Below are 14,032 nucleotides of genomic sequence, written 5' to 3'. Positions count from 1 at the left end.
ACATGGTAATATTTAGTAGGTTTCAAACAGAGCTTTTTGCATATTCTCCCTTGTCTGCAGCGAGCTGCTCAGTAGTAGACAGTTTTAATTTACTTAATGCAATTTCTGCTTTTTGTTCTTCCAGAAGGTCTGGGCTGGTTTTGACCCTGTCGCCCCAGCAAATTACTTGAATTCCCAAGGGGCAGGGAGCAGGAGTCCGGGATCCACTCTCTGCAGGGGTGAGGACAAGGGATCTCACTCCCCCCAGACCCTCTGGGACACAGCCTCAGGAGCCGGGTGCATGTTGGGGCTGTTTGGGGCTGCCCTGGCTGGCTCCTGCTCCTGGCCAGGCTGGCAGCACGTGGTGCTCGCCAGCTCCAGAGGAAAAAAAAACCCAGTTTATTGCAAAAGCTGCCACTTCCCCATCCCCAGGGCTGGCAGAGGTCACGGCACAGCCCTGGGCACTCAGTGACTGCAGGGTGACCCCGGAGGAGGGAATGCCCACGAGCACAGAGCAGAGGTCCCACCAGAGCAGGGCTCCTGGGGAGCATTTACACAAGAAAGGGAAGCACTGAACTGCTCCTGGAGAGCAGCCCTTGCTGTTCCTTGTCTCCACACTCCTGGCAGCAGCACTACACGGCCGATGCCAGCCACGGAGCAGCACCAAGCTGGCAGCAGAGGAGGCTCAGATGCCCCTCCAGGTGATTTTTTGCCACTGTAAATGCCCACAGAGAGTTCTGGCTCTGCAGCAGCTGCCTCGGGCTGGTGGCAGAGTCCCAGCTGCTGAGCACAGTGGATTCACAGACCCCAAGCCAGCCACCCTGGGTGTCTGCCCCCAGTCCCCTCCGTGTGTGGAATGCTGGGCAGGTTCCTCCAGGCCTGCCAGCAGCCAGGAATTCTTGGGGCAGTGCTGCTGTCACCCTGCCAGCCCTGGGCACCCTGTCACCCTGCCAGCACCCACCACCAGAACACAGGCAAGAGGAGACCAAAGAATTGACACCGCGATTCTTTTAATGCAATTGTTCCTAAAATGCAGCTTTAAAGTGACTTGGAATGGTCAACAATGAGAAATAAGGGATGGTTTTGAGCTCTGCCACGTGACCATGTGGCACCTCTGCCACCAACACCCACCTGCCACCACTGGGCCACCGCCCTGCCTCTGACTGCTCTTACAGCCACTCACTGTCCCTTCACAGGGCACATGTCACACGGGGCATCCAGAGGGACTCTCTGGGGCAAAAAAGGGACAGGGCGAGCCATCCAGTGCCAGATGACCCAATTTTCCTCCAGAAAAGCCAAAAGAGAGCAGCACAAGCAGTGGGTTGCTCCCTCTCACCTCACATTCAGGCATCAACCAACACAAATTCTGGAGCTCACAAAGACCTCGAGGGGCTGTGCCTTCATGCTACGTAAAGTGATTTGGGAACCCAGTGCCTGACTGTGCTCTCTGGCTCTGGGTGGCAGAGGAAGCTGATGTTCCAGTCTCTTGCTTTTTGTTATCTAATACTTCTTTATGTATTTATTTTTGAGAGCAGAAAGTGCCACAGGTCAAGTAACTGGGAAATTCTACTGTAGCCTGAACACCAGTGAGAACAAACCCCGGCACTGCCTTCACACCATGCAGCCTTTACATCCCCCAACAGCAGAACAGAGCCTGAAATGTCTTTAACACCTCCCAGGCCTCAGCCTGAGTTTTGTCCTCTCTCCATGACTCCCCATGCAGCCCTGGGCTGTGCCCACTGTGAAGCACCCATGCCATTTAAGCCACTCTTTCTCCATGTAAAATAGTTCCCACTGCTCCACTGGAGTTTGACCTCCTCCCCTCCCAAGGTGAGGCTTCTGGGGGAGGGACAATGGAAAGGCCACGGGACTCCCAGATTTCTGTGGGGCCAAAGCCCCCTGAGCCCCTGCCCTGGTGCCAGCACTCCGACAGCTCTCCCCAGCCACCCCTTTGGATCAAGCCTGCATTTGCCAGTGACTTGAGAATCAAGTGCAGGAAGCCAGTTGGATCTAAGAAACACTACACACATCTCCAAATGGATTTTAAACACCTCATTTTAGGAAGGACAGGGTTTAGCAGGGAATCAGTGGGCTCTTGTAGCTCGGTCTCCAATTCTGGCGCTCCAAAGAGACCGGAGCTCTCCTGGAGTCTGAGCAGTTGTTCTCACACAGCCCAGGTCAGAATTGGAAACTGAGAGTAGGAAGCCCCCAGGGGGAGGGAAAAGGACATCACCTGATGAAAAAGCTTCAGAATGAACCTGGGAAATAAACAGCAACCAGACAATCACCTTCTACAGAGGATGGAAGTGAGAGTAGAAGAAAACAACATCTGAGACAGTCAGTGAGTCAGTCTGAGTGTGCAGGGGCAGGAGATCCCTCTGGATCTGTGAGGAAAGCTAATGGCCAAACCCAGCTGGTCCCTCCAGTCCCCAGGGATGATGGGTTCACTCTTCCCCAGCTGGAAGGTTGTCTTCAATCCTCCTGATGAACTTCATCCGTATTTCCGTGACGCTGTCGCCCTTCAGGGTGTCCTGGACAAACTTCACATCGACAGCCATCTGCACCTAAGTGAGGGAAGAGCAGAGAGGAGCTGGTAACTCCCCCTTCACAGCAGCTTCTCCAGGGACTGAACGATCCTGGAGCACCAGCTTAAGGGCTCTAAGGGCATGACATGACATACAGGGCTCTACACAGTCCTAAATTTGGGACGCAGCTGTTCTCCTGTCCCAACCAATTCCCAGCTGGGGCTCACAGCAGTTGCAGAGTGGGGATTTTGGAGCTTCATACAAACTCAGACGTGCTTGAACTTGGGTTGTGAGCTGAAAGGGCTCAGGCACCACCTCTGGGCCTCAGCTGCCACAGATGACAGCAGCCAAGTGCTCCTGCAGCTCTGCCCTTCTCCTGGGAATGTGTTCCAAGTCCACAGCAAACCCAGAAGTCACGAACACAGACCAGAATTCAAGCATCTGCTGACACCTGGCTGTCCATACAGCCATCCCAAGGGAAGGGAGATGTGGCTCACCATTTCCAGGGCACCTCGCAGCACCCCGCAGAGCAGGTTGGAGTAGATGAGGGTTGAGTGGTTGTCAGGGAGCTCCACGAAATCCACCAAGGGGTTGTTTTCCAAGATCAGGGAGAACTCGTCACCCCCAGGACTCCAGTTGGTGATGCTCGGAGTGATGCCCAGGTACATTTTAAATGCAATCTGTTGTGGCAAACAGGAGTAATAAGAACAGGTGAGGCAACAGCACAGCTTTGATTTTGTAAAATTACTCAAGGGGTTTGCAAACATCTCTCCTCTCTTCCAGTTCCCACCAGCCAGCAGTACTTGGGCTAAAGCTTTTTTTTCCCCCTGCCCAAAACCTTCATCAAACTCCCAGAACAGTGCTGTAAGTAGCAAATATTCCATCCTCACATGCAAAACCCCCCAAAAAAACATGACAAAGCTGTGCTCTGACATCTACCTTTGCTATAACATCTGCAGTTTCACGGAAATCGTGGCACCTCCCAACATTGGAACGGGCCAGGAAGTCCTCGATGAGCCGGACACCGATGTTGTAACCCCTGTGAAGGGACCAGAGCAACAGCTTTAGAAAGACAACAAATATTTAGAAAAGAAGAGAGTGAAGAAGCAAAGTCTAATCTGAGAAATGTCAGTGTTAAGTAACTTCAGCCTGCCAGGGTTTTGCTCCTGGAGCAGCACACGGGGATGTGGCTGTGATCCTGATGCCTTGTGAAGGCTGCCCTAGAACAGAGGCTGGACAGAGTTAAAGAACAAAGCAGGGATTTATTAAAAGTCTTCAATGGATCCACCTTGGGCAGTACAAGAGCCCAGCCAGGGCTGCACCCAAGATGAACCAAAATGGTCACAAAAAATGGATGACTGCTCACGAGGTCTCTCACTCTTATAAGTTCTGGTCCATTTGCACATTGGAGTTAATTGTCCAATTACAGCTTTAGGTTATCAAGTCCCATCCTTCTTGTTTTTCTCTCTTCAGCCCACATTGTTTGTGCTCTTGGGCCTGAGATTTGGATCGGTTGTCTGTGACACTGACATTCTCTGGACAGAGGGACACAATTCTGTCTCTCAGGATTTCTTGGAGAAGCACAGAGGGAAGAAGAGAAAACAACCTTTATCTCTGCCCCTTTGTTCTCCCCATGTGGAATGTGGTGTGGAGATTGTTCACCTGCAGGGATTGCTGGGCTGGGTTCTGGTGAAGGTTGTTTGGGCTCAGTGCCCAGTGGGATCCAGCTGTGCTGGGCTCTCAGCAGAGTCACAGTTTGAGTTAGTTAGAGAGGTGAGTAAGAAGTGAGTATGTAGAATGGGATAGTATCTCTTTAAATAGCATATTAATGGAATATAGTATAGTTTTAATAAAGCTGTCCTTCAGCCTTCTGCTCTGGAGCCAGACATCAGCATTTCTTCCCGTCAGGGGTCGCTTGATTTCTGATAGGCTGTCCTTGGTGCCCAGCTGGAGAAGGAATTGTTTTGTCTCCCTGCTCTGTGCAGAGAGCTCAGCATCCCTTAACATGAAGCTCAGAACCACACACTGAAGCAGCACAGAACCTGAAAAATATAAAAGCTAAAACCTGAGGCACCAATCCCTGCTCCCACACGGCAGAGCCGCTCCCGCTCGTGCCTGCACTCACATTTTGTCCAGCTGCTTGTTGACGTCGTCGTCGTTCTCGTAGTCCTTGCACAGCTGGGTCACCAGGGCGCCGTAGGTCAGCGTGAACAGCTCCGAGTTCTGCACACAGGAAAAGGGATTCACCCACCAGAACCCGCCCGGGCTCCGCTGCCTCCGCGTCCGGCGCCGCCACCCTCGGCACGGAGAGGGCAACAGGGACCTGCTGTCTCAAAGGAACCTGGTGCTTAATAAGGAGAGATCCCAGCTCCAGTTCAATAAAGAGAGATCCCAGCTCCAGTTCAATAAGGAGAGATCCCAGCTCCAGTTTAATAAGGAGAGACCCCAGCTCCAGTTAAATAAGGAGAGATCCCAGCTCCAGTTCAATAAGGAGAGATCCCAGCTCCAGTTCAATAAGGAGAGATCCCAGCTCCAGTTTAATAAGGAGAGATCCCAGCTCCAGTTTAATAAAGAGAGATCCCAGCTCCAGTTTAATAAGGAGAGATCCCAGCTCCAGTTCTGGCAGCCACTTCATTCTCCTCAGAACAGGGTGTGGAGGAACCTGGTCTACTAGAAGGTGCCCCTGCCCTTGGAAGGGGGTGGAACTGGATGAGTTTTAAGATCCTTTTCAACCCAAACTATTCTTGGATTTTGGGAAAGACACCAACACCTCCTGGATAGATGGAGCTGCCATGCCAAGGCCCTGAATTTACCTCAAGCACTGGCCTAGAGCTGAGATCTGACTCAAACTCTTCCCTGTGTTTCATGAACACATTACAAGTGGGCAGTGCCCATTAGGCTCCAGCTCTGGTCCTTTCAACAGGCCCAAAATGCTCCTCCACTCAGGGATTTATGAAATTCTGTACCAAGAAAAAGGACTCGTCTGGTCCTAGAAAGTTGTCCAGGCACAGAATTTGCTTCACAGATTGAAATCAGCTCCTCAGACCCAGAACAGGCTCAGGGAGGCCAAGGCCAGGCCAGCTCAGCACTCAGGTGCTGTGCACGTCCACTCTGGGACTGGCCAGGACCAAAGTCACTCATGTTTTCTTTGCACAATTGTCAGATTTGCAGAAAAATTGTGAAAAAAGGGGAAAATTCTCCTCTCCCAGCCACCACCTTCAATCCTCACCCTTAACTGACGTCAAAGAGCATTTTTTGGGAGCCATTGAGCCAGACCAGTGATTAATGAGGTCATCAGAGGTTGCAGAACAAAACTCTGCAAAAGGAAGTGTTTTGGGGAACAAACAAACCCCCAGCACTGGTTTCTGCTGTCAGTTTTGGCATGCAGAGGGATCACAGGGGCCGACCTGGGATCTGTCACCTACCATGAGCTGCAGAGAGGCAGAAGGTGAAATGAATGGCAAATACCAATACTAGAGAATGAAAGCAGCAGCAGGCAGGGAGGGAAAAGAGACAAGATCAGAGTTAAGTGACAACACAGATCACCGTAAGTTCACACAAAGCCACAACAAACACAACGGAGGAAACACCCCCAAACAAACAGAAACTGGGTTTGTAGAGGACACAGGGAATTCCACCTTGTCTTCTTCCTGGATTAGGAAAAAATCCTTCCCTGGCAGGGTGGGCAGGCTGGGGCTGCCCCTGGATCCCTGGCAGTGCCCAAGGCCAGGCTGGATGGGGTTTGGAGCACCCAGGGACAGTGGGAGGTGTCCCTGCCCATGGCAGGGGCTGGAATGGGATGGACTTTAAGGCCCCTTCCAACCCAAACCAGTCTGGGATTCCGGGATTGCCATCCACAAGGACAAAATGCTTCAGGCATGGAAACAACCAGAAGGGCGGCTTGGGGCTGTTGCCCCACTTTGCACCTAAGGAACTGACACGTTCTTTGGGGGTTTCACTTAAAAATTTGCAGGGAAAACTGCAGGTTGGGCAATTCACATCGCTGGAAGGACAAGGGGGAAGTTCCTCTGGCTCAGCTGGAATCGGAGACTTGGCAGAGAATTTGACAGGCATGCAGGACAGGTGCTGTTGGTTCTGAGGGTCTCGGTGGTTTCAGTGAAGGCGGAGGTGGAGAGGGGGTGGGGATGGACGGAGGGAATCCAGCTGTCCACCTGCCACCACCAGCCCCAGCACAGCCAGAGCTGACCTCGCTCACTGCTGAGATGTTGTTATTAAAGGCGACTTCATCTACTGCAATCGGGCAAACTCCTAAATTCAGATTTGGACCTTTTTTTTTTTTTTTTCCCAGCCCTTTTGATGTAATTGAAGTGCCCAAAGCTTTCCAAGTACTTTTATTATTTGGCACTGCAGAGCAGCGTGCGCTCTCCACCCTATGCATCTGTTCTATGGCTACGGAGGTGTCAGAACTCCAGTGAATTATCACAATTCTTTACATAATCGTTGTATTTAACGAGCTGAATCCCTAGAAAAGAATCCCCTGAGCTGTGGAGAGGCAGGAGGGGGCAGCCAAGCCCGACCCAGCCCCTCGTCAAGGCCAAAGAGAGAGAAGACCCCAGCTTTTTTTTGTTGTTGTTTTTGGTTTTTTTATTACTTATTTTGCATTAAAAATTAATTTATTCGACCTGGTTTGACCCAGAATTCGAGCTCAGCTCTGGAGCTTTGGGCTCCATCCCTCAGTTCCTGATTCAGCCGGGCTGATAACGCGGAATGAGCTGGAGAGGGGAAGCGAGACACGCCAGGGAAGCGTTTTGGCTGCGAACCTCCCGTAAACGGGAGCGCCCGGTGCCGCCGATGGCTGCGCGGCCCCGCCGCACCGGGCGCTGCGGGCCGGGCCCGACCGCCCCCGCCCCGGGCCGGTTCCCCGGGAGCCCCACGCCATGCGCTCGCCACGCCGGCCCCGCCGTTACCATTTTCTTGCTCTCGGTGCCGCGCCCGCCCTGCCGCGACATCGTGTCCGCCCGGCCCGGCCCGGCCCGGCCCGGCCGCTCTGTCCGCCGCGGGCACCAAGGGAACCCCGGGGGCACCGCGGGGCACCACGGGACACGCAGTCCCCGCCGCGCCGCCGGCCGCACCCCGCCCGCCCGCCTGGACTACAAATCCCAGAGCGCATCGCGCGCCAGCACGGCGAGGCAGTCCCGCCCCACGTGACCGCCGGGCACCGCCCAATCCCGGCGCGCAGGGCGGGTCAGCTGACGGCCGCGCGGTCGCCGCCAGGGGGCGCTACCGCCCGCCGCCGCCATAGGGGCCGCGCTGGGCCCGGCCCGGCCCCGCCGCTCCCGCCGCTCCCGCCTCACGGCCCGGGCTGTCCGCCGCCGGCCCGGCCCGGCCCCGCCGCTCCCGCCGCTCCCGCCTCACGGCCCGGGCTGTCCGCCGCCGGCCCGGCCCGGCCCCGCCGCCCCCGCCTCACGGCCCGGGCTGTCCGCCTCCGGGCCGCGGCCCCTGCCCGCCCGCTGACGGAATGGTGGCGCCGGTGCTGCTCCCTACGGCCGGTCCCGCTGCAGCCGGCTTCCTGCAGGCCTCCCCGCGGCCCTCCAGCCCCATGGGACGGGGGCCTTTGCCGGGGCGGCTGGGATAGAATGGTGGCGTGTCCCGAGCTGGGAGGGACGCGCAAGGACCTGCACAGGACACCCCAACAATCCCACCGTATTCTGAGGGCAATGTCTGAACGCTCCTTGAGCTCTGCCAGGGCCAGGCCCTGGGAGCCCGTTCCTGTGCCTTCCTTGCCCTGCGCCAGGGGCTCGGCAGAGGCTGGTTCCTGGGGAAAGGGCAGCTGGTGTCCATGGGGGGATGAAGCAAGCCCTGTGCTGGCAGGATTGGGCAAGCTCGGATCCCTAGGCTGCGGCTCAACGTGGAGCACAAGCAGGTTTCCACCCTGTGAGGCCCGCGAATGGCCCCGCAAGGACAGGGCAAAGGACAGGGTGTCTGGGAAACCAGCCTGGCTTGGGGCTGCAGGAACTGCAGGGAACATTCCCTGGAACGACCCAGCTTCCCCTGACCCTCCCCAGGCCAGCACGGCCCCCGCTGCACCAGGTTCTGCTCCCAGACAGGCTGTGACTGGCATTGTTTACTTATTTATTTAATCTCCTGTTGTTTGTTTATTTATCCCATTATGTCCCCAGGCCCAGCTGCGGTGGTGTGCTGGGGGCAGGACATGCTCTGGGCACAGGGGGACACAGCTCCTGCCGGCTGCTCAGGAATCCAGCAGCCGGGAGCTGGCTCGCTGTCACCGCCGAGCAGGAGCGCGGGGAGCGGCCGGGTCACCTGCTGGCACTGCCTTACCTGGCTGCACCCCCGGGACACGGCCAGCTGTGAGGCACCAGGCCTGCTGTGCTTGTCCCGGGCTGGGGGGGCTGCCAGCAGCACCTCCGTTGTGCCAGTGGGCTGACGGCACGCCCGTGCTCCCTGCCTCCAGCTCTGCAGCTCCTGCTCCCAGTCCCAAATGCCACCTTGTGCTCTCCCACCACAGTGGCCCCAGTGTGCTGGCGGAGATCGTTGAATGCTAGAACACCCCGAGCTGGAACAGGCCCACAAGGACCATGGAGCCCAGCTCCTGGCCCTGCACAGGACACCCCAACAATCCCACCCTGTGCCTGAGAGCGCTGGCCAAACGCTCCTGGAGCTCCGGCAGCCTCGGGGCCGTGCCCATTCCCTGGGGAGCCTGGGCAGTGCCAGCACCCTCTGGGGGAAGACAAGAACCTTACCCTAAATCCAACGTAAGAACACACCGTGTCCCTGGTCACCACAGAGGTCCCTGGCAGTGTCCCTGAGCTGGGGGCATGAGGGGCACACAGGGCACCCTGGCTGGCATCTCAGCCCGTGTCTGCCATAGCACCCAGTGAGCACAGGAGACCCTCCCCAGGCGGAGCCGTTACTGCTCCCCGGCCCCGGGCAGCGGCCGAGCCGGCCCCGCTGCAGCCGAGGGCACCGAGAGCCGGTCTGACGGCGCCGGGCGGCTCTGCCGGTTCCCGCCCGCACACGGCAGATGCTCCGGGAGACGGGCGGAACCGAAACCCCGCGGCGGGGCCGGGCTGCGCGGGGCTCGGGGCTCGCCGCCCCTCGCATACAGACCGCGATGCGCGGGGTGAATCTCGCAAATCGGCCCGGGGGGCGGCCGGGACCCGGCAAAGCCCCGGTCCCCCTGGTCCTACCGCGCTCCGCCCCGTCCGGTGGGCGCACGACCGGCTGCGGCGCGCCCCGCCCCGCCGCGCCCATCGCGGGGACCGCGGAGCGCCGGGGCCGGGCCGAGCCGAGCCGGGCCATGCCGTGCGAATCCCGGGAGCCGAGCCGGGCCATGCCGTGCGAATCCCGGGAGCCGAGCCGAGCCATGCCGCGCGAATCCCGGGAGCCGAGCCGGGCCATGCCGTGCGAATCCCGGGAGCCGAGCCGGGCCATGCCGTGCGAATCCCGGGAGCCGAGCCGGGCCATGCCGTGCGGGGCTCTCCCAGCGGCGGCGCTGGGCCTGCGGGTCTTGGTGCTGAGCGCGGCGCTGGGAGCGGGGGCGGTCCCGGCTCAGCCGCCCCCCTTCCCTTTCTGGGACCCCTCGCTGCCCTGGCAGCGCCGCCTCGACGACCTGCTGGGCCGGCTGAGCCCCGCCGAGCTGGTGCTGCAGGTGAGGGGGCGGCGAGACCCCCCCGGGGGCCCCCGCGGGACTCCCCGCTCAGCGCCGCTGCCCTGCAGGTGGCGAGGGGGGGAGCGATGGGGAACGGCCCCGCGCCCCCCATCCCGCGGTTGGGCATCGCGCCCTACAACTGGAACACGGAGTGTCTGCGGGGCGACGGCGAGGCACCTGGATGGGCCACGGCTTTCCCGCAGGCGTTGGGGCTTGCCGCCGCCTTCAGGTAGCAGTACCGGGGACCGGAGGTGTGGGATGGGACCGTGTGAGACAGGTCCCCCCTTGCCTGCGTCGCCCTGACACCCCTGTGCTGTCCCTCCAGCCCAGAACTCCTCTACCGTGTGGCCAACGCCACGGCCACCGAGGTGAGAGCCAAGCACAACAGCTTTGCCGCTGCTGGCCGCTACAGTGACCACACCGGGCTCAGCTGCTTCAGCCCTGTCCTGAACATCATGAGACATCCACTGTGGGGGAGGAACCAGGTGCCAGCTTGGGCGGGTGATCCTTGCCTGGGATTGGACCACAAAGGACCCTGGCTGACCAGCCGGACGTGGCCATGGCTTGCCGGGCTGTGGGGATGTGGGGACGGGGCTCCCAGAGGTGACCCACCTGTGCCCCATACAGGAGACCTATGGGGAGGACCCGTTCCTGAGTGGGGAGCTGGCCCGCAGCTTTGTGCAGGGGCTGCAGGGCCAGCACCCCCGTTATGTTAAGGCCAGCGCTGGCTGCAAACACTTCAGCGTGCACGGAGGCCCTGAGAACATCCCTGTCTCCAGGCTAAGCTTTGATGCCAAGGTGGGCACAGGGGGTTGGGGGTGTTAGTAGGGCAGGGGACGCTCCGGGTGCTGACCCCTCTCTGCGGTGCTCGCAGGTGCTGGAGCGGGACTGGCGCATGACCTTCCTGCCCCAGTTCCAGGCATGTGTGCGTGCTGGCTCCTACAGCTTCATGTGCAGCTACAACAGGTGTGGAGCACAGCAGGGGCCGTGTGGGCTGGGCTGCCCCTGGCATGGCCAGTGCCCCGCTCTCCCGGCTGCCCCATCCTCTCTCCAACAGGATCAACGGCGTCCCCGCCTGTGCCAACAAGAAGCTGCTGACGGACATCCTGCGTGGCGAGTGGGGGTTTGATGGGTACGTGGTGAGCGACGAGGGGGCTGTGGAGCTCATCATGCTAGGGCACCACTATACACACAGTTTCCTGGAGACGGCAGTTGGTGAGCTCATGGGCTGGGCATGGGGTCAGTCCCCAGGCATCGCACAGCCGTGACGGGAGCTCTCCCTTCTCCCTGGCACGGCAGCCTCGGTGAACGCTGGCTGCAACCTGGAGCTCTCCTATGGCATGAGGAACAACGTCTTCATGCACATCCCTCAGGCTCTGGCCATGGGCAACATCACGCTGCAGGTGAGCCGGGCGGAGTGGGACCAGGGATGTGGGCAGAGAGCCCAGGCTGTCCCTGCCAAGCACAACTGAGGTGTTTGGGTCGGGGTCTCCACAGATGCTGCGTGACCGAGTCCGGCCCCTCTTCTACACACGGATGCGCCTGGGGGAGTTTGACCCCCCAGCCATGAACCCCTACAGCTCCCTGGACCTGAGTGTGGTGCAGAGCCCCGAGCACCGCAACCTCTCACTGGAAGCTGCTGTCAAGAGCTTTGTGCTGCTGAAGAATGTGCGGGGGACATTGCCCCTGCGGGCCCAGGACCTGTCTGGCCAGCACGTCGCGGTGAGCCCCCTGCAAGGCGGTGGGCAGGAGAATATGCTGGTTCCACACCCATGGCACGCAGGCGTCACAGAGCTGCTGGTGCCCACCCTCACCCCTCTGCCCTCTGCAGGTTGTGGGTCCCTTTGCTGACAATCCCCGGGTACTGTTTGGGGACTATGCACCGGTGCCGGAGCCTCAGTACATCTACACTCCCCGGTGAGACAGCGTGGTCCTGCCTCACGTCCCCCTCTCCTGATCACTGTTCCCCTCTTGTGGGCCCTGTCCAGAGATGCTGCTGGAGCTGCTTGGCTCTTGGCTGGCGGCCAGGCAAGGGGGCTGTCTCCATTGTGCCCCGACCCTGGGGCACAGCTGCCCCCGTGTCCCCTGCTCTTCCCTGGTGCAGGAGGGGCCTGGAGAAGCTGGGGGCCAATGTCAGCTTCACAGCGGGCTGCAGCGAGCCACGGTGCCAGCAGTACTCGCGGGCAGAGCTGGTGAAGGTGGTGGGGGCAGCTGACGTGGTGCTGGTCTGCCTGGGGACAGGTAGGTGGGAGCGGGAGGGCACCGGGTGGGCACTGCCAGGGGAAGGGGAGTGGTCCGGGAGAGAGGGGTGCCCATGAGCCACCTCCGAGGCGGTCGGTGCCCCTCTGCCCTGTCTGCCCACAGGGGTGTAAGGGGCTTTCCCTTGGCTGTCCCCACCCAGGGGTGGATGTGGAGACAGAGGCAAAAGACCGGAGTGACCTGTCCCTGCCGGGGCACCAGCTGGAGCTGCTGCAGGATGCTGTGCAGGCGGGTAGGGGCTCTGTGAGACCTCAACCCACCCAGGTGTTCCCCATCCGTGGGACACCCCAGGGCCATCCCAGCAGTGCCACTACTGGCCTCTCAGTGACAGCCACCTCCCTGCAGCCGCTGGGCGCCCGGTCATTCTGCTGCTGTTCAACGCGGGGCCCCTGGACGTGAGCTGGGCGCAGGCACACGACGGCGTGGGGGCCATCCTGGCCTGTTTCTTCCCTGCCCAGGCCACCGGCTTGGCCATTGCCAGGGTCCTGCTGGGCGAGGCAGGGGCCAGCCCGGCTGGCCGGCTGCCGGCCACTTGGCCTGCAGGCATGCACCAGGTAAGGCCAGGGCTGCTGGTTGCACCCTTAGCCTTTCCCTGCCTCGGTGGCTGGAGCAGCTGCAGGATGCAGGGCTGTGGTTCTTGCCTGTGCCTGCCCAGCCCTGCAGCTGTTCCGCTGGCCCTCGTCCCGCAGGTGCCAGCGATGGAGAACTACACCATGGAGGGACGGACATACCGGTACTATGGGCAGGAGGCCCCGCTCTACCCTTTTGGCTATGGGCTGTCCTACACCACTTTCCGCTATCGGGACCTGGTGCTGAGCTCCCCAGTGCTGCCCGTCTGCGCCAACCTCTCTGTGTCTGTGGTGCTGGAGAACACAGGGCTGCGGGACAGCGAGGAGGTGGGCACAGCTGCTCTGCCCTGATCTGGCTGTGCGGGGTACAGATGTGCCCGAGCTCCCCCCTGCAAGGGGACTGCCGTGGAGTCCCGCTGTGCTGACTCCCATCCCTCCGTGCAGGTGGTGCAGCTGTACCTGCGCTGGGAGCAGTCATCCGTGCCGGTGCCCCGCTGGCAACTGGTGGCTTTCCGCCGCGTGGCCGTGCTGGCCGGCCGGGAGGCCAAGCTGTCCTTCCAGGTGCTGGCTGAGCAGCGCGCGGTCTGGGCACAGGACTGGCGCCTGGAGCCTGGCACCTTCACCCTCTTCGCTGGTGGGCAGCAGCCGGGCCAGAAGACGCGGGCGCCCTCGGAGGTGCTGAGCGCGCGGTTCAGCGTCACCGGCACGGCCCGGCCCTTGCGCCTGTGTTAGCGGCGGGGTTGGGCGCGGGGTGCTGGCAGAGGGAAGGGATGCGAGGTACCCCATGTGCCGCGGGCAGCGTGGTGGTTCTCTGCCCTGCAATAAAGTGCTGGTGCTCCGTGGCAGCTGTGTGGGGCCTCCCCTCCGTCCTCCCGGCGCAGCGCTGGCATCTCCCCGGAGCGGGACCGCGCTGCTCTTGCCCCGCTCAGGGCTTTCACCCTCCTGCCGTGGCCGTCCCACGCCGAGGCGCTGCTGCGGCCCCACGCCCTGCCCGTGCCCCACAGCCCGGTCCCGCGTGTGCTGCGGCCACACGTGCCTGCGCCTCCCGCTCCATTTATAGCCGCCGGGCT

At 60.4% G+C, this 14,032-nt stretch overlaps 2 protein-coding genes across 3 annotated transcripts; one reads left to right on the top strand and one right to left on the bottom strand.

Moving 5' to 3' along the window:
• Positions 1-972: 972 nt before the first annotated feature.
• On the bottom strand, positions 973-7,571 carry TRAPPC3 (trafficking protein particle complex subunit 3). Of its 2 annotated transcripts, XM_053964706.1 has the most exons (6): positions 7,433-7,571; positions 5,930-5,977; positions 4,630-4,727; positions 3,444-3,543; positions 3,002-3,184; positions 973-2,543 (listed from the first exon to the last, which is right to left on the bottom strand). In XM_053964706.1, exons 1-6 carry the CDS (start codon positions 7,472-7,474, stop codon positions 2,424-2,426), a joined length of 591 nt encoding a protein of 196 aa, XP_053820681.1. In that variant the 5' UTR covers positions 7,475-7,571; the 3' UTR covers positions 973-2,423. The 2 variants fall into 2 exon arrangements, with proteins under 2 accessions (XP_053820681.1, XP_053820682.1); XM_053964707.1 differs by lacking the exon at positions 5,930-5,977 and having other exon boundaries at positions 7,433-7,569.
• Positions 7,572-7,921: 350 nt separating this feature from the next.
• Positions 7,922-13,805, top strand: LOC128799950 (uncharacterized). Its single transcript, XM_053964819.1, has 14 exons — positions 7,922-10,134; positions 10,203-10,363; positions 10,460-10,619; positions 10,762-10,932; positions 11,009-11,100; positions 11,192-11,349; positions 11,434-11,537; positions 11,632-11,856; positions 11,966-12,051; positions 12,239-12,375; positions 12,536-12,625; positions 12,739-12,947; positions 13,083-13,289; positions 13,407-13,805. Exons 1-14 carry the CDS (start codon positions 9,508-9,510, stop codon positions 13,692-13,694), a joined length of 2,715 nt encoding a protein of 904 aa, XP_053820794.1. The 5' UTR covers positions 7,922-9,507; the 3' UTR covers positions 13,695-13,805.
• Positions 13,806-14,032: the final 227 nt, after the last annotated feature.

Source organism: Vidua chalybeata, chromosome 25 (assembly GCF_026979565.1).
Source record: "Vidua chalybeata isolate OUT-0048 chromosome 25, bVidCha1 merged haplotype, whole genome shotgun sequence".
In the NCBI taxonomy this organism is placed as follows: Eukaryota; Metazoa; Chordata; class Aves; order Passeriformes; family Viduidae; genus Vidua; species Vidua chalybeata.
Note: the sequence above shows the minus strand (reverse complement) of the source record. Positions and strands in the feature narration are given on the sequence as shown.